This window comes from Eleginops maclovinus, chromosome 18, assembly GCF_036324505.1.
Source record: "Eleginops maclovinus isolate JMC-PN-2008 ecotype Puerto Natales chromosome 18, JC_Emac_rtc_rv5, whole genome shotgun sequence".
NCBI classification, from domain to species: domain Eukaryota; kingdom Metazoa; phylum Chordata; class Actinopteri; order Perciformes; family Eleginopidae; genus Eleginops; species Eleginops maclovinus.
This window is the reverse complement of record NC_086366.1, coordinates 14,905,149-14,923,479: the sequence shown is the minus strand read 5'-3', so window position 1 is coordinate 14,923,479 and position 18,331 is coordinate 14,905,149. Positions and strand designations below refer to the sequence as shown.

General features: G+C 38.5%; 1 protein-coding gene across 7 annotated transcripts in view; it reads right to left on the bottom strand.

Moving 5' to 3' along the window:
- Window positions 1–1,021: 1,021 nt before the first annotated feature.
- Window positions 1,022–18,331, bottom strand: part of LOC134880111 (muscleblind-like protein 1) — a 64,206-nt gene continuing 46,896 nt past the window's right edge. For 2 of the 7 annotated variants that reach the window (XM_063906827.1, XM_063906825.1), the window contains exons 3-11: window positions 17,651–17,821; window positions 12,290–12,511; window positions 9,089–9,328; window positions 7,627–7,680; window positions 6,658–6,808; window positions 6,056–6,091; window positions 5,402–5,493; window positions 5,049–5,122; window positions 1,022–4,493 (exon numbers count right to left, since the gene is read on the bottom strand). In XM_063906827.1, coding sequence (XP_063762897.1) covers window positions 5,066–5,122; window positions 5,402–5,493; window positions 6,056–6,091; window positions 6,658–6,808; window positions 7,627–7,680; window positions 9,089–9,328; window positions 12,290–12,511; window positions 17,651–17,821 — 1,023 coding nt within the window. In that variant the 3' untranslated portion in view covers window positions 1,022–4,493; window positions 5,049–5,065. The remainder of the gene's footprint in view (window positions 4,494–5,048; window positions 5,123–5,401; window positions 5,494–6,055; window positions 6,092–6,657; window positions 6,809–7,626; window positions 7,681–9,088; window positions 9,329–12,289; window positions 12,512–17,650; window positions 17,822–18,331) is intronic. The other 5 variants (XM_063906828.1, XM_063906829.1, XM_063906830.1 and 2 more) reach the window with 5 other exon arrangements.

Below are 18,331 nucleotides of genomic sequence, written 5' to 3'. Positions count from 1 at the left end.
GAGATATCAATAACAGGCTTTTAACACCAATATTGATTTTGAGTCATGAGTGCAAAAAAAACCCATTTAGAATAAAGCTGTTAAACATTGGACCAATTTTCTTGTTTGTAAAATGATTATGATTACGCATTAACTGTAATTATCAAAGTCACTGCAAATAATCTGTTTTTGATTATAGAATTACGGATATAAATTATTTAGTGAATAAATCCAACCATTGTAATACAATTAAAATATGTATACAACAAAATTGATCAAGCTGCTTTACTCTTCTTGATAATTAAAAGTATCTATGTTCTACACATTTCACCAAGTTGGAGATACATTGATCAGAGAGCCAGCCACCAGTATCTTCTTTAACTCTGTAATACAAATGGCAAATGGCATATATAAATTATGTTGGCCTAAGCACTAGAAACAACACATTTATTCACAGTCACAGTCTTACATTATGTACAGGGCCGGTCCTGGGCATAGGCAGTATAGGCGAATGTTAAAGGCGCATCCATCCATGGGGGTAGCCGTAAATTGGGGAAAAAATAAATAAATAAAAACTATTAACAATATTTGATAAGAACTACAGAACTACGCCTACATTACCCTGTACGCAATGTGGGCGCAGCACTGGCCCACCTTGGTCAGGGCCGGTGCATAGTTAAAGATGCACCACTGTGACCAAATAAAGTTATGACTCAGAGTTACGTGATATCACTGTTCCTGTTTTAATGATTATCGATATTTGGTTGATATTATTTTGGCTTTGTTAAAGACATAGTTGAAAATGTGTTACACTATATCTAAAAGAACATAGAGCTACCAGCTGGGCTTTACCCCCACCTAGTGGAAAAGTCACATCATTGGTTAAGGCAGAGCCAGGCCAGATGTTTCTCCCTGTCTTTAGTTTTTGCTATTGTTTTTTTGGTTTTGTTTTGTGGAGATATTTATTTAGCTTGAAGGAACACAACTAAAGTATACTCCCCGTATACATACAATAAGATGTCCAAAGAAAATTCTCCTTAAGTTAATTTGTACATTTTTATTACATTTTTATTCATAACAGCAAGAATCAAAAATAGCAATGCAGGCCCCGTGAAATGACAAGATCTTTTTTCTCTTAAGTACACATTTCCATCAAAGCAGGCCCACCGCAGGTTATATTAGCTACATTCATGACTTCAGTTTTTATTGACATGATGTTATAGGTAATAAAATCCCAACAAACAGCTACCAGCTTCAGAAATACAGTTTCTCACCTCAATTTAACTTCTGGATTCTTCAAACACATTCCGTTGTGATGAGATTATATTTATGGCTTTAGACAATCAGCGTTTTTTCTCTGTATTTGTGTGCAAACATGAAATATCCTTTCAGGGGGCCTGGAGCAAAAAAAACAAGCAGAAACAAACTGCAGCAGAAGACAGAATACATCATATATGCACTACAAGCAGAAAAACAAACAAGAAAGGAAAAAAAGTGTACATTATATCATAAAGGTAAGCATGCGTGCTTGTAGGAGATGAGAGATGACAAAGATGATCAGGACACAATTTCAAACTAACAACTTAATGACCAAACCACAAAACAGTATTTCAATCTGAAATGATTCATAAATTCTGCCTGAACTACATTCCCTGTTTGGTCAGTTTCATCTACTAGAAGCACAGCTTACATAAACATAAAGAACACATTTATAGCTATGGTGTTTGTGTTGCATGTACTCTCCAAGTGGTAAAACTTGAGAGTATATTTTTAGGAATCTTTTTTTTTTGTTCTTGAATAAATCACTATTCTATTTTTGTATTTTTATATATATTTTATTCCATTACATTGATAGAATATTGTATATTGTGAATACATCTTTCTGTGTAACATTTTTTCTTATTCAATATTACTGTTGTCATTTTTTTTTTTTTTTTACGGAATATGTATTTCCTTTAACATGCATTCCTCTTGGTGTAAAGTAAGGAGACAGGAGATGTTGTGATTGGTTGGGCCTGTGGGCGTGGCCATGAAACACAGACCTGTCAGTACAGGCAGGTTTGGGGACCAGACCAACCCAGTCAGGCCCTTACACTGGAGGGTAGTGGACACCTCCTCCGGACGGTTACCTGGCAAACTACAAGCTGCTGACAAAAAAGAAGAGCAACACTTGGCCTTTTCTGAAACGGGTCGGAGAGTAAGAACTCAGTGCCCTATTGATGCAAGCAAATTTATTCAGCCTTTCATTAGATTTTTTTTGTTATCCTAGCAAAATTCCTTGTCATTATAGACATTCTTTTTTTTATTCAAAATAAGATCTCAATATACATGATTCTCTCTTTTTTGACTATGTACAGAGTGCAAAAAAGTCAACCTTTATCACCTTTATCGCTTCAAGATTCCCCACCCCACCCTTTTTGTTTGCAGATGGTTAAGTAAGAGACGAGTGTGCAGACTCAGTGTCCTACTCACCATGTTAACCTGACCCCACCAGTGACGTCCCAAAAGTGATCAAATATGCAGCTTGTTTTCCAACATGGCCCAATTTCCAGGGAGAGTAACAATATTAAAACAATAGTTACTATTTGAAATGGATACAGTAGAAAATAACATTTTTACTCTAAACATCTAAGAACTAGATCATTATAATAGTATTTTTTTTCTCATATGACTAGTTACAAACCTTACAATCGTTAAAATATTACTCAGTTATCGGCGATGGTTGCCACAGTGACAACTTAGCCTCTCTTCTATTATTTCATCACTGTTAGATACTCATATAAAACATCTTTGTTCAAAGAACACAAACAGACTAGAGAAATGGACAATATGCATACAGTTCAACAATATGCATAACGTAGAAAATATTCAGTTTACAATCATAATGATACTAAAGTTAACATTACATGGAATTTCAGGAAAATGTGCATGAGGAACACACAGACATATTTTTTAACCTTATATTCAGAATAAGATAAATATGAGCAAAACTTAAATTCAAACTAAACATCAACATACTATCCAAACAAAATAAAGTAAAACACTCCTCATCTAAAAGAAAACAACAGAAAGTTCAGAAAACACTGACAAAAAAGTGACAATTACATAGTGCTTTGTGTGTGTTAAAATGGCGTGGATTAGGCAACTGGATGGTTCAAAATGGCATGTTGCATTGTGCTGACCAGATGGTACATTCTAAGGCTTTGGATGAGTTATACAATCGTTTATTTTCCTGCCACTTTCCCTGTTCTGTCCACCAATTAAATATGCCTGAAGAACACCCAGAACACAACCAAAACACAGAGCTCTAGAGATCTACTCTATACTCCCAATCCTACTTTGGGCTCACTTGTGCTACCCACACATGTTAAAATAGTCCTACCCACACTCTAGTAACAGTGACACAAAATACTTTGTCTGACTATCTGAAAGCAGCTCTCATGTAGACATATTCAACAACTATTCTTAAATATGTCAAACTACAAATACACTACACTGAATCTTCTTTGACTATCTTTCTTAAAATCTGCATAACCATAGAAATGAAAAACAAATCGGGTCATATTAATACATCACCAGTTGCACCGTCATTTTTAAATTATGTCTCAGCATTGAACCGGTAATTTCCTGTCTAAACATCTGACATCAACAACAGAGTCTAAGCAGAAAATAAAAAAAGCTATTCATTCAGTAGAAGATTTGATTAAAGCAGACATCTGGGTAAAGTAATCTAATCAGCAGTGATGCTATCAGGAATCACAGGTGATGACAGGTCACAACATTGGACACCACATGCTGTCCAACAAAGAAAATAGACGTCTTAAAGGGAATTGATGAGTTTAACACTTTGTAGAACTGCTTTAATACCATTCATTTGCGTTTGAGATGTATGGCACTTTACAGGGATGCCTGCAAGGTTAAATACATGTGTTTAAGAAATAGAAAGGTAGGCTACAAAGGTTTGAAAGACAGCTTACAGACATTCAGTTGCTATTTTGCCTCTGATGGCGCTCATGTAATTCCCCTTTGACCAAAAAAGAAATCATAAACAAAATGGCTGTGCATGCATATGTGATTCAGTCAGGTTCTTTTTTTTACTTCAAATTAAATACAAGGTGCACCTTTGTGTAAACACATTTAGGTCAAAGACCACCAACCAATGAACAAACAAACATCATGGTTCTTGGTCAATGGACGTACCAATCCAGTCGATATTTCTGGCGACTGCTCCACTCGTTTACCTCATGTTAACATTCAAAGTGTTTCCGGTGAATAAAGGTAAGTTGCCTTCACAGATCGAAAGGCAGTCTCTAATGCAAATGATGGTCTTTCCTGTTGTTGTGTAATAGTGTGCATGAAGTACACGTGAAAACAATCCTAACCAACTGTGCCTCCTATGTTAACATATAGATTTATCTCAAACCAATTGCGATTTGGTTTTCCTTTTTACTCTTGATGTTACAGGCATTATGTTGGACTTGAAACCAGCGCAATCCACTCCATCTGCGAAAACACTGAAAAACAAATGTGAATAGTGCATAGTTTAGACAGTTCTTGAAGTCATGAAATTGGACCGTGATTTCACATGGCAAGGACTAATGTCAATTTTTGAAGATTCTACAAAACTCTTTGTTTGTTGTACTTCAATGGCAAGAAATTTGTTTGAACATTATTGCTTTCAAAATATTTGGCTCAAATGCATAAATTTGTAAAACCACAACATTTAGTTTTTACAAATTAGTTTTTCAGTGGATAAAAAAAGTAAAAAAGGCACTTAAAAAGATAACAAAAGCGAAAAATAAAGTTTAGCATCCGCACTGTAACTTGAAAATTGGATGGAGTTCTTTCTTGGACCATTTTACACTCTTCCAAATATATTCGTAAAAACTGGGTAATACATTTTTACGGAATCTTGCCGACAAAATAACTAACAGAACCAAGCTCCAAGTAACTACTTGACCAAACACCTTGGTCAGCTGCTTAATATGAAGTTGCAGCAAATCCTAAATTGATAAAAATATCTGACAATATTGTTAACACAAGACGTTAGAAGGATGTTCAGTACGTACTGTTCTGATTGGGACTCCTACATCTGGGTCACATACTTGTGACTAGTCATATGGTCTGCAGATATTATTGGAATCTGATTGAGGGGGAGAGAGAGAGATGGAGGGAGAGGGAGAAAGGCAGACAGAAAAAAAAATAACAAAGAAGGGGTCAGACTTCTATAATGAGGACAAACAGCACTTCAAGTTGACAATTAGATAAGGATTTATCCATCAAAATCATTGTATAAGATTCTCTGGAAAGCTAGCACATTAAACACATATATATACTGAGAAGTCAGAGCTGATACCAAAAGTGAAGAGTGAAGAGTGAAGAGTGAGAGTGAGAGTGAGAGTGAGATCAGAAGAAGACAAACCTGATTGGCTGTTGCAGTTGCAAAGGGAACACTTGTGTGAGATGTGGTGGCTGCAGACACAGTGACTGGTGTAGCACCGTGCATCATGGGTACTTGGAGGGAAAGATCACACAGGTAGTTGAGCCAGAGCAGATTTAATGCTTTTCATGTATTTATTTACTGTACTCATGTCTATCTATAGATGATGATAATAACAAAAAAAATAGGTGTATAGTTTAGATAGCTATAAATCAAATCTATTTTAAGTGAACTTTAGAGTTATTTCTTATAATGTGGCGCTGTAGCGGTTAAGACACTCCGGGACGGAAGTATAATAAAGCAAGGGTCAGGGGGGGTTTGAACTGCAACAAGCATTAGGTGACAGATCTGTGGCAGAGCAAAACGAGGTTTATTCAATACCACAAAGAGCTATTGCAGGGCATAATAAAACACATAACTTCTAATTAAAATGACATATTTGCATTCACAATTAAAGTGTTATCAGCCACACTGTCGGCTGCATTGAAAAGTGATTACATACAGTATGCTTCTAGGCTGATGTTAAAATCTCAATTCAAGAAATGGCAATTGTGCTCACAGTATGTGGTGAGTTAAATGACTCATGAATGAGTGCAATGGGCTCAGAGAAAATCATTAAGGAAAGCTGGCACCTACCAACACTTGTTGCAGGTGTCATGCAAAAAATCGAGCCTGCCCATCATGCATTGCAACAGGAAGTTGAGTGAAAAGGGAGGAGAAAATTGAAAAAACAAATTACAAGTGTTATAAAAACAGACATATAGGCTTTATCATCAATCATATACTTGGCCAACAATGATATATCTATCAATATAAGAAATTCTGAGTCAAAAAGGCAGTGTATTCTTTTGAGATCAAAGTCCATGAATCTTTCAGAAGCCCTCAATGAAACTTATATAACCAGAATAATAGATAACTGTGGTCGATAAAAAGACCAACTATAACACAATGTGAATTGGCAAATACTACACAGATATACATGCATAAAATAGTAGGCCTAATGCCTTTAAAAATACTAATAATGAACCTGACTCTTCACTCCATGCTATAGAAACACATACATTTATGTGCAGTTAAGTCCATGCATGTATCTTCCGCCTCATTATTAATAATGAAATCACACATTCAGAGATTCACTGCTCATGTCAAAACATAATAAGTTGTGAGACATGTGATTTGACAGCCAATAGCAATGGGATCACACAACACACATGGATCAAAGAAGGCTTGGGCCTTACCTGACGGTATGAAGGCAGCCTGCTGCTGAAACTGCATGTTGGCCAGGGCCTGTTGGTACTGGAACATGCCAGCATTGAACATTGTGGTGGCACCATTGGATTTTTCAAGTGCAGGTCTCTTTGGTAAAGGAGGCAACATGGGAGGGAGCCCCTGAAGAGGGGACAACACCAAAATAAAGGGATGGGAGTGAGGGAAACCAAAGGATGGTAGCAGTGACATTCAGGACAGAGAGAAAAAAGAATTTCATTAGAAGATAAAGTTGCCCTTTCATCAAGATATTACAGACACTTGCAAGCAAGCAGTGAACAGTGGCGCTATAGCTGACAAACTGTGACATTTATCTTGCTCATCATAACAGAAAAGTGTTTAAGCAAAATGTCACAGATTTATTATATGATTTTGAATTAAGCAGTGTTTACCAATATTTATTTTGCAGGCTAAGGCCTAACTAGATCTTTCTTTTACCATAACCATTAGCTTTGATACTGGTTTTTGTATTGATTGTTGGGCCGACAACAGAAATGATGTAGTAAGAGAAAGCTGCACTGCCAGCTCCATGAGAATAGTACATTGTAAGCCATGTTGAGACACCTTTTTAACACTTATACATGCATTATGGGAAGTGACAGAATCATGCAAAGACTGTTTCATTTGCAACTAAAATGTTATATTTGCATGCCATCAATAACTTGCTTTTGAAATGCACCTAAGGTGATGAACTGATCACTGCGAGTAAAATAAGTAGGGGTGGTCTACTACGTTCTTTTTTTAGTCCTTATGTCTAGGTTCAATATTCAAAAGGGCATTTTATAAAAAGGAAAACAAATGTATATACGAAACGAATGGCTTCATCAGTTCATCACCCCTGAGTGTTTACTCATTACATCTACTTTGATTTTTACAACTTAAAGGGTATATCTACTACACCACAGCTACATGCCAAGCTAAAAGGTGAAAGGTCATAGTACCAGGTCAAAAGTTGCGTCGAGGGGTCGCTTCAGTGATTTGACAGCCGACTGAGTCTTAATTAGCAGGCAGCGAGCACATGATGGCAATGGGCCAATGGGGTTCAAGCGCATTAACATAAACCAGCAAGCGAAGGTGCATCATGGGGGCAGCAGTACAGTGTGGGTTGGTGAGAAAAAACAAAAAAACAAAACAAAAAAAACAACAAACAAACAAATAAAAACAAATCATTGGAATGCAATATATACCAATAACAAGACTAGGGCGTGCAGAAGTAGTATGGTCTTTAGATTATGGTTAGAATCAAATTCTGTTACATGAACGATAATGTTAAGTGTGTGGTGTGCTGGGCCAGAAAACAAGATCCAGTTCAAGATCCAGAGCCAATTAACCAGAATTGCTGAGTTCAGAGTTAAGGCAATCCTTGATAATTGTAGAAAATACATTAGTATTATTAAGTCAATTAGAATGACCAATGCTCCAGATACCTACAATCTGTAATAATATATATAGTATATATACAGCTCCTAAAGATTGGCTGCAATTTCCATTTCCATCATGTGAACCTAATGACACACTGTTGTGAACCAAGTTCTGCCCACTCACCTTAATCTCTTCAATACAATGGCCATAATACAAAAGTTGTGAAAACTTTAATTCATTACACTTTTAACTATTTAATCCTAACAATTGGAGCAGAGGTAATCTTCCATTAATCCGTTAAACATTACCTGCGTGCTCAGAAGTCGAGAATCACTTGAAATAAATCAAACATAATATTATTTTTTCCTTATTATTTGCTTCAAGAATATATTTTTTTAATCTATAAATTAAAACCAATAATTGTATCTGCTTATCCAAAGTCTAGATTTGAAAAGGCAACAAACTAGAAAGCTTTACAGTTCTCTATTTAGCAACAATTGAACAACCATTGACTGCAAACAACAACAAAATGTACAACTATCGAAGCCGCAAAACAAGGAAGAGCAGGAGAAGGGGAGCAGTAGGCTCAGTCACAAACTAGCATGATCACAGCCAACTGCTAATAAAGCACACATAGACTCTGAATCTTCTCAGTGCATATTGGGTCATAGCTAAAGGTAGTAGGAACAGAGGAGACTGGGATATGTGATGGAAGGTTGAGTAAAAGCACAGGGTAGAAGGTGTTCACTTTAACAAGTAGTTTCATAAGATCTGTAAAATCTCGGCTCAAATGAGCACAAATGCTTATGTGCAGGTCATGTTGAATAAACCCAACATTAGAATAGCTAAAATAATTTGTTTTAGGACAGCGCATGATAAATCAAGTCCTATGACATAACTATATATGAATTACTTTAAGTTCAAACCACATTTAAGGGGTTTGAACTTTATCCTGTTGCGCAAGCTGAGGATGCCATTATACAGTACATTTTATTTAGCTTGAGTCTTTAGTGATTTTGTGATCTGTGGACAGATACCTACCATGGCTGCAGCAGCCGCTGCCTGGTTAACTTGGTGTTGGGCGGCTTTGATCTTGGCCTGCAGGTGAGCCGGGGGGTGAAAGTACTTGCACTTCTCCCTTGAGCAGCGACCTTTTATGTAGTCCATACACACGGTGACTGTGTTGTCGTTGGTGTCGATCATCGTGCTATCTGAAGGGTGGGCAAAGCGACAGTCGTTCTCCCCACGTGTGCAGTTACCCCGCTGGTATTCCCGACACACCTGGTGCACAAAATTACACAAATAAACACACGTTTTCCAACTTCTTTTTGTTAAATGTCAAGAACACAACATAAGAACACACCTTAATGAACACACACATCATGAAGTTACTGTTCACTTTACTTCCCATTTGATGAAGTAATCAATCTGTTCACTCATTTCAGACCTGACAATCACTTTACCAGACAGAGCTTACCAATCTTAGTGACATGTTCGACCATTACTGTTGATTGATAAGCAGCATAGACCGTAACCAGTGTTTACAGACTCATCAATCACACAACATTTATCCATTATTCAAATGAGATGTGTTGTTGTTTTTTCTGAAATAGACAGAAGGGGGCAACATCTGCTTGAGCAGCTCAGAAACTGGTTGCCTCAGCTTGAGTGTAGAGATTCAATGAGGCTCAAGGGAAATATGAGGCTGGTTACCCTCAAGGGTGGCTGCAGCCGACGTAATCTCCAGCCCACGCAAAATGACACACACACACACACACACACACACACACACACACACACACACACACACACACACACACACACACACACACACACACACACACACACACACACACACACACACACACACACACACACACACACACACACACACACACACACACACACACACACACAAATTATGAGGCAGCATTTTTTCCCCTAATTAAATTTTGACAAAGCTGTGCAATAACTTAAAATCTCAGGGCACAGTCAGCCTCCATTGTGTCTGAATTGCATTCAGGATCCTACTGAATTGTAATTTCATGGTGTGTTGTATCGATCTATCAGTTGTTGTAGTAGATACAAGCCATTTACCAAATGTCTGTTTACCAGTCTCACTGTCTGCATGAGTAAAGGATTTGATTTGTGGTGGAACGGCTGCCAGACAAAAGGCCACCAACAGTGTAATCTACAAACTACCCCTGCTCAGTGTCCTGTCATGACAGCTCATCATCCCCAATCACCAATCTGTGTGAGCGATGAAGCAGGATTCACTCTCTCTGTCTGTCTCTGCTTTCACATATGGATGTACACGTAGCCAAGCACACTCACACACAATAATTCCTTACCCCTGGCACCATTACCACCGCTGACACTCGTCTTATTTTAACAATTGAAAAAATGCAGGAGAGAATGCCTTGTTGTCAGGCAGATGTTTGAGAGGCAAGTGAGGGAGGGAGGAAACAAGGGAGAGACAGGAAATGTGAGAGTGGTTGATAAATAAAGAGTAAAGGACAGACAGATGGAGAAAGACAGAGTGAGAATCATGGAATTAGGTGAATTTGGCGGACATTGAAAACAATGAGATGAAAAAAAGAGACTGATTGGTAGAAACGTAATGTTCTCTGCACCAGGTGTGGACCAGGATTTTTAAACAGTGGTTAAGAATGCATTAGAGAGAACAAACCCAGTGGAAGTGCTTAGTTAGACAAACAAATAAAGGGCCCATTAATCATATTTCTGTCCCCATGGTAACTGTCCCTCTGGGCCATTTACATCACCATGGTTTCATGTAAGAAACATTATGATTTAATGCCCAATGAAAGGCTGCAGTATAGCCCCATAAAAGATAGAGACAGAGAGACTGTCCGGAAGGTATTACTCAGGATAACAGTCTGGAGGATTGTTTTCTGCAAAAGGAATTTCTGTCAGCCTCAAGGAAATAACCTGTGCCATATCTGCTCATGTGTGTTGGTCCAACAAATTCCAGCTATGTTTATTTTGAATGACACACACTAGAAACTAAAATATGTTCGTCCCTTTTCTTTTACATATTTTTAGTAAACCTAACCACTGGCTCTAAATCTTTTTGAGGAAAAACTGTCAAAATGGGCTGATTTTTCCTCCATTTCCAATAATTGTATTTGATTGATCAATATTACATATTTATTAGTCTGTTTACTAGAATTTGGGTAGGTTTCTCTCAATCCTTTGCTAGACAATCCTTTCAATCCCAGTTTGAATTAAGACCTGTATGTTCTTACTCTATCAACAACAAATTCTGGCTCATAACATCTCTGCAGTCATGTCATCATAACTTCTACATTTTGTTTCTGTTATATTTGTGTTAACTTGCACAAGCAGCTTTTCTGACACAAAAACAGGCCTACAAATTGATTTTCTTTCTCGCCCTCCATCTCTTTTTCTGTGATTGAACCACTCTCTTGCTCTGCATGTCATCCACTGGTTCATTGGGCCCAGAGACTTCCTCAGCCTCACCTCTGTTAATTACCAAGCTACCAAACATTACATTTTAAATGTAACCTTCCCAATGTTCTTGCACGCCTCCTGGCTGCCTCTAACGATTTGCCCATTATTCCACTTTGTGTTTCCCGGGTAGGGCTGCATAATGGAGTAGATTGACTTACTCTCCAATTAATGATCGTCTGAACACAGCTAGAGGAGCGGCACTCAGGTTTTAAATAACTGATTGCCTTCATGTAAGAATTAAAGATGTTTCTAAAAATGACATGATACAGTTTATCTTTAGCTTGTGACAAACAAAGCTGTATCCTGCTGGTTGATGGGACGCAGCATTGAAAATGGCTGTGTTTATAGAGATACTCTCATTAACGTCTATCTTTGCTTAAGTCTGGGTAATGACTTTATTATGGTAATTGGATGTAGTTACTGTACCATAATTGTGGGCTGGATACATAATTAATGTCTACAAACAGAAACAGTTAAACCAAGACTTTCCAAAACATTTCTTTAATATTCAAATAGGCACTGCCCACTTTTCAAAGCACAATATGTTTGCATAGCTGAGGAATAGAAGTGGGCGTGCTGTTTAGTAGAGTCACGTTGGTCTATATTTTAAGCTGCTACTAATATTAAAGAGAAAAAAAGATAATAAAAATCCAACCATCTGTTTGGTCTATGAAATATGTGTGCTTGTTCACGTTTAATATCTTTATACGTCTGTGTGTGTTTCTGTGAATGTGTGTGGGTGTTGCTCACCTCCAGTCTGTCTGTCCTCATGAGTTTCTGTGCGGCAGCGGCAGCAGCAGCAGCTGGTACGGGTACATTGGGGTTGCTGGTGACCAGTACTGGGCCACTGGGCAAAATGTCAGTAGGCATCAGGCCAGGCGAAACAGGGCCAAGGTAAGGGTTAAACGCAGCGGCTGCTGCTGCAGCAGCATTGACATTGGTTGCAAGGCTGGGTGTGACTGAAAACATGGGCTGTGGGGACAATCAAAAAGTCTGGGTTAGAATAGAAAATCAAAATAGATCTAAACCAACATATTCACATTTTTCAAGGTCTGTAAAAACATTTGAATAATTACAATGCGATCCTTCTGGCTCCTAAAAAAATGATCTATTACAAAGAAATAGCCCAATATAAGAGATGGATGCATCATCAACAGCCAAGAAGAGGATAACAACTGTCGTTTGGGTTGTGAATGCATAGAAGGTGACAAAAAAAGGCTATTAGTCTGGTAGAAAAAACATCTTATTAAAAAAATTGAGATAACACATAAATGAGGCATAGACTCTGTATGTGGTGTCACCTTTACTCTCTACATGTATCAGATTGAATCATACGCTTCACACACCAGAGATCACACACATATACAGTAGGAGTAATAAGGCGGTGGGATGTCAAGCTGTGTGTGTGTAGGAGGGGGGAGATGGGTTATACTGTAAAAACATGTACCGCCTGTATGGGCTTCTTGAGTTTGAAAGACACATTATGTGAGTGGAAGGCTAAGTAGTATGCTAGCTGACCACGTTCCTGACCTCAGAGCCAGTCTGAGGATTGTCTCTTGAGCCCCTGCCAACACGACACAGTGAGTAACATTCCCCCCAAAATACCTCATTGCTGCTCTGGGATGACTCAGAAAGTCAGGGATAATGGCGTGTAGATTTTTGTAATTCTTTCTGGACTCCCATATATGTAAGATGATTTTTTTAATGATATTAGTGTGGAATTTTTGCAGCTGAATATTAGTCTGATCAGTCAGTGAAAAGACTCAAAGTCAAGAGGTTGTAACAATACAGTGATGTCATCCTGCAAAAACGTTTGTGATCTTGAATGGCCTTTTCTGGAATCTACTTTTCTTTCTTTTGCCTTGATAGGTTTCCTACAATGACATGCCATTGCAGATTGTTGCTATAAATCACAATTGCAAAAGATTGAAAACAGTTATGTTACATTGTGCATATTTACACAGAATGATACAAAAAAACTCTCACTGCATGCCTCCTAACCACCGTCTGTGTGTACACATTAGTGATATGGAGTTTGTCAGGTAATATAAAGATTTCGTATTTTAAATATCCTGAATACAAAAAGTTAACATTTCAAGTGTCATCTTATTTTCCTTCTTTACACTGCAGAGGTAGTCTCTACTGTAGTCTGCAGTTTTGTTTTTTTCTTTGACATTAGCTGCGATGCAGCCACCTGATGGGGTTGAGGCGCCATCAAGGCACTATTGTTTGAAGCGCGGTCAAGCCTCTGTCGTAGCCAATCACATCCCGATCCGGCCGCAAAGCACTATCCCCGTAAACAAACCCACAGTTGCTATCAAGCAAACAATTTTCAAAAGTCTAGCTAGCTAGGTAGCTAGCTAGTGTTAATTTCTTCTTAAAACGTGGATATAGGAACATTTCTCAAGGAAACCTAAAAACCGCTTGAATCCAAATGCCAACAGAAGTACCTGCAACGATGGAGCAACAGCTGGTGTCTTTGCTAGTATCGAGTCACCTGATACATGTACACGAGGGTTCCCATGTGGTTCTGCCGGGAGCCAAGCCCGGAGCCGAGCCGTTAGCAGAGACTGTAGCCGAGAGGGGAGCTGAGCCAGGCGGTACCAAAATCGGTCAGCTTGCTGATAGTGCCGGGAATCTGCCCTATATTAGATATACTGCTACTGACTTCGGAGTTAGAGAAAGAGGCCCTTTTCAGCCCACCCTGCCGGATTATTCGAAAACGTCATCTGATAATTTAAAAACCTATACACAGGGTGCGATTTGACAAAAAAACAGAGGGGGGGATGTTTTTTTTTATTTATTCATAGACAAGAACATTGGACTTTTAACTTGCATAACTAGGGAGAAAAAAACGCAAAAAGTAGACAGGCCCTTTTTTCGGGTCCGTGGATTAGTCCCCATCACAACATGGCAAAACTTTTAATAACCCATACATGGATTTCTATTCAACGTCACAAAAACATGCGTACGCACTAACAGGCAGAAAGCACCATAGAACAGCATCAATGCTCTCCATGAAAAGACCCTCCAATTAACTTAAATCAAACACTCAAAATAATTCACTAAATAGCACAACGTGCTGTCAACACTCAGGGACAGGTCTGGAAAACTAGGCAAAGTAAACAGTCGGCTCTGGTGACAAATTTGTGGTGGCTTTTTCGTTTTTCCTATCGGGGCATTGTCTGCAGCATTTCGGCCCTCTTCTATCCACAATTCTGCAAATGGGTCCTGTAAAGTAAGATGATATGCTGCTCTGAACGCGTTTCATGTTTGGTTCAGCGCTGTTTTTCCTGCGAAGTTCCCGCACAAAAATGTTACAATGTTTTTGTGTTCGATGACGTTCAGAAATATGCACCGTCTGCCAGAAGGCTGCTGAATAGCCTACTCTGATGTAAAGACACTGAAGATCGTTAGATTTCAAGAGTTTAAGTAGGCTAGCAGTTAAGTTGCATTCATCGCTATCAAGGGGGGGAAATCCTTGTCCCCACCGGAGATAAAAATAATTTAGCAGAGGTAGGGATAGGAAAACCAGAGGGGGGGAAATCCTCACCATCCCCCCCTACAAATCGCACCCTGCCTATACATAGAATACAGCGAACATGTAGGCGCTGTGTCTTGCCTTCAGTGCTGGAAGTTTCAATGCAACAGAAGAGAGTAATGGTGTTTATGATGCCACGGCCAAGGTAAGATAAATGAGTTAAAGTTATAAGCTACCACGCATTATATGGACACTTTAAATTATTTTTAATAGCATTTAGTTCAATATGCATTTATTATTATAATTATTATTGTTATTATTATTATTATTATTATTATTATTATTATTATTATTATTATTATTATTATTATTATTATTATTATTATTATAAGTACTAATGATGATTTCTACCAGCTCAGTTAATTTGTTTCGTCAAAACACCGGCCACAGCCACTTAATGCCAGCCTATTTTTTTGATTAAACTTTAGTGGTTAGCTTGATTTTGTCTGCGTTTCATTTTTTCAATACTTTTGTGATGGGAACTTTTGTTATATGTTGAACTCTGCAGCTCTCTGCTGTTTTAGCCCGGCTCCTTTTTCAATATAAAAAGTAAATGCTTTAACAAACCACACCTGATTTTAGTAAAACATCTATGCCCAATTCATTTCCTCAATACATGCATAGTCTATGTAGACAGTTTTCAAGTAGGATCATAACAGAATATGTGTTCTTGCAGGATCAACTGTAGCGGTTAAAGTCCCCTCATCCTTCACTTTGCACCAAAGCACCCTGGGTCGCTTCCTTTGGATGTTAAGCAGGTACATATTATGTTATGGTGAAGGAATGATGATGACACAAGAAACTTAAGAAAAGTCTCTCACTATTATACAATTCTAATGCATAGGTCAAAATAACCATAAAGTTGAATCATCACCTTTGTAACTGTTTAAACAGGTCTAATGTTCAGGAAGATACCATTTATTGCAGGGCCGTTGTGTATCAGACTGCTAAGATTTAAATTGGTTTACCTAAACTGAGAAATTAGTATTGTATTTTATTATTGTATCCTTTCAATCATTAATGCCACATTTGGATGAATAATATTATATTTATTGTCACTACTTCTACTGGCAGCAATGCACTTTGATTGTGATGGCAGCTGAGGGTTCTTCGGACCAGTGACTGATGCTAAGTTGGGTTTTAAAGTTCTCAGAATGAATGTCAGTACTAACAAGTGCACCAGATCTTCACTTTACATCTATCAAACATAACCATGTTGTATTGAATTGCCTCACAATCTACATTATGGACACTCTGGGCTTTGTAACACCCTTCTTTAAACATATTTTCTACACTTTTTGCATCAAACAAGTAAACCAACCAAGGAGTGAGTAAAACAGTACTGTAGATAGATGTAATTGTTAAGTGGGCTGTCCACTGACAATGACTGTAATAAAAAGAATCACCAATACCATCACTCACATATAGCTGTAATGGACTCTAATTACTTCACCCTCTGCACAGTTCCATGCATGAAATAAAAACACTCTCCTACACCCGTGGAGAGAGGGTGGACAGCTTTAGACAAAACAATGGGAAAGCAGTAGATATAATTGACTAGAGATACTGTCCAGGGACAGGAAAACTAAGCTATGGACACAGGGGAGTGATGGAGGAAGAAAGTCTGATTGTTGGAAAGGCTAGTACCTGAGTCTTAGCGTTGGTTACCTTTGCATGCAAAGTAGCAAGGTTCTTTGACTTTTCTTAGTGGCGCAGGTCTAAAGCACTTTCTACTCCCTGCTGGAGTCATATCTCTTTCACTTTACCTACCTGTCTTTACTCTGTTCATTTATCTCTTCCTGCCTCACTCCTCCCTTTCTTCTTCTGCTGTGTCCTTCTCTGTCAGACTGTCTTCCTCCTCGTCTCTTATCCTTACTTTCTCTCTCCCCATGACGTAAACAGAAAAGGAAGGCTTTGCAGTCCCAGGGAGATCTATTGCTTCTTTAAACCCTTTCATGGTTTCCTTCGGTTTCTCTCAATGGGCCTCTCAACTCAGCCCCTCTTCCCTAGATAAGGGTGATAAGCCATCAGCTAAGTGTGCATGTGCGTGCTTGTGTCCAAGCATGCAGCATCTGAAGCTCTTTTGAAAAGTCTGAGACAAATTCCCTCCACCACTCTGACTTTAGCATAAAGGGACAGAAGCGAAGACAGAGGAATTTCTTCAAACCTGACTGACAGGTCTCACTGGCTCTGTGAGGTTTCATGGATCGGGGAAAGATTCATTTGAACTGGCTGACTGGAGCTGCTGCCCTTACCTTAAGATTGTTGGATCATGCAGCACAGTCACTAAGCCAGTTATGATTTACTGCAAGTGCATGTAGGTGTGCATGCATTGACTTGTGCATGTATTGCATGACAAATATATCGTAATATATATATATATATATATAAGTATAAAAACAATAACGTTTCATGACGTAATCTTTCAGAGTTGTGATCCTACTGCACGGAAAATGTAATTCAACAGTTGAAATCTGAAGTGTTTTTTATGCACCATGTGTCTAGGACAAAAGTCAAATCTATATTTGTTCATGATCATGTGAGCTGTGCATGCCTATGTGTCCTCTCACCACTGGCTGTAGCTGTGTGCCGGGCATCATGGCGTTGGCAAGCTGCATCTGCTGGGCCAGCATTGCCATGTTTTTCTGCTGGATAAGGTTGTTTCTTCCATTGATCTCCAGTTGGGTCTTAAGGTGGGGAGGAGGATGCAGGTACTTACAGTTCTCCCTAGAACAACGGCCCTGATGGATTGTGGTGGTAGGAGGAGGAAGTAGAACACAGACGAGGAAAATAAAGGAGGGAGGGATAGGGAAGATAAAGGAGGGAGGGATAAGGAAGATAGAGACATGGAAAGAGCATGATTAGAATAGTGTTTCCTTTAACTGTTGCCTAATGTAAAGAAGTAATGAGCCTTGACCGAAGTGGGGGCCTCTGATTTAGCAGGGTCTGACCAGACATCCCTAACATTTGGGCCTGCCACTGGCTTTGTCGTAAAGAAGAATGATCAGCTCTGCTTTCTTTTTCCCCCTTTTGAGCCTAGCTGTGCGCTCGCTAACTTTCCATTTTGAGACAAATTAAATATATTAATAATGATAATAATATATTCATTTAATTCCAATTTGTATTTACTTTATTTTTGAACATTAAATTGTTACATATTGTGAGAAATGTGTTGTTTCTTACAATTTGGCTTGGGAACCGAGCAAGTCACCGTTCCCTACACTGCTCCCCGGGCTCCATACATAATGGCA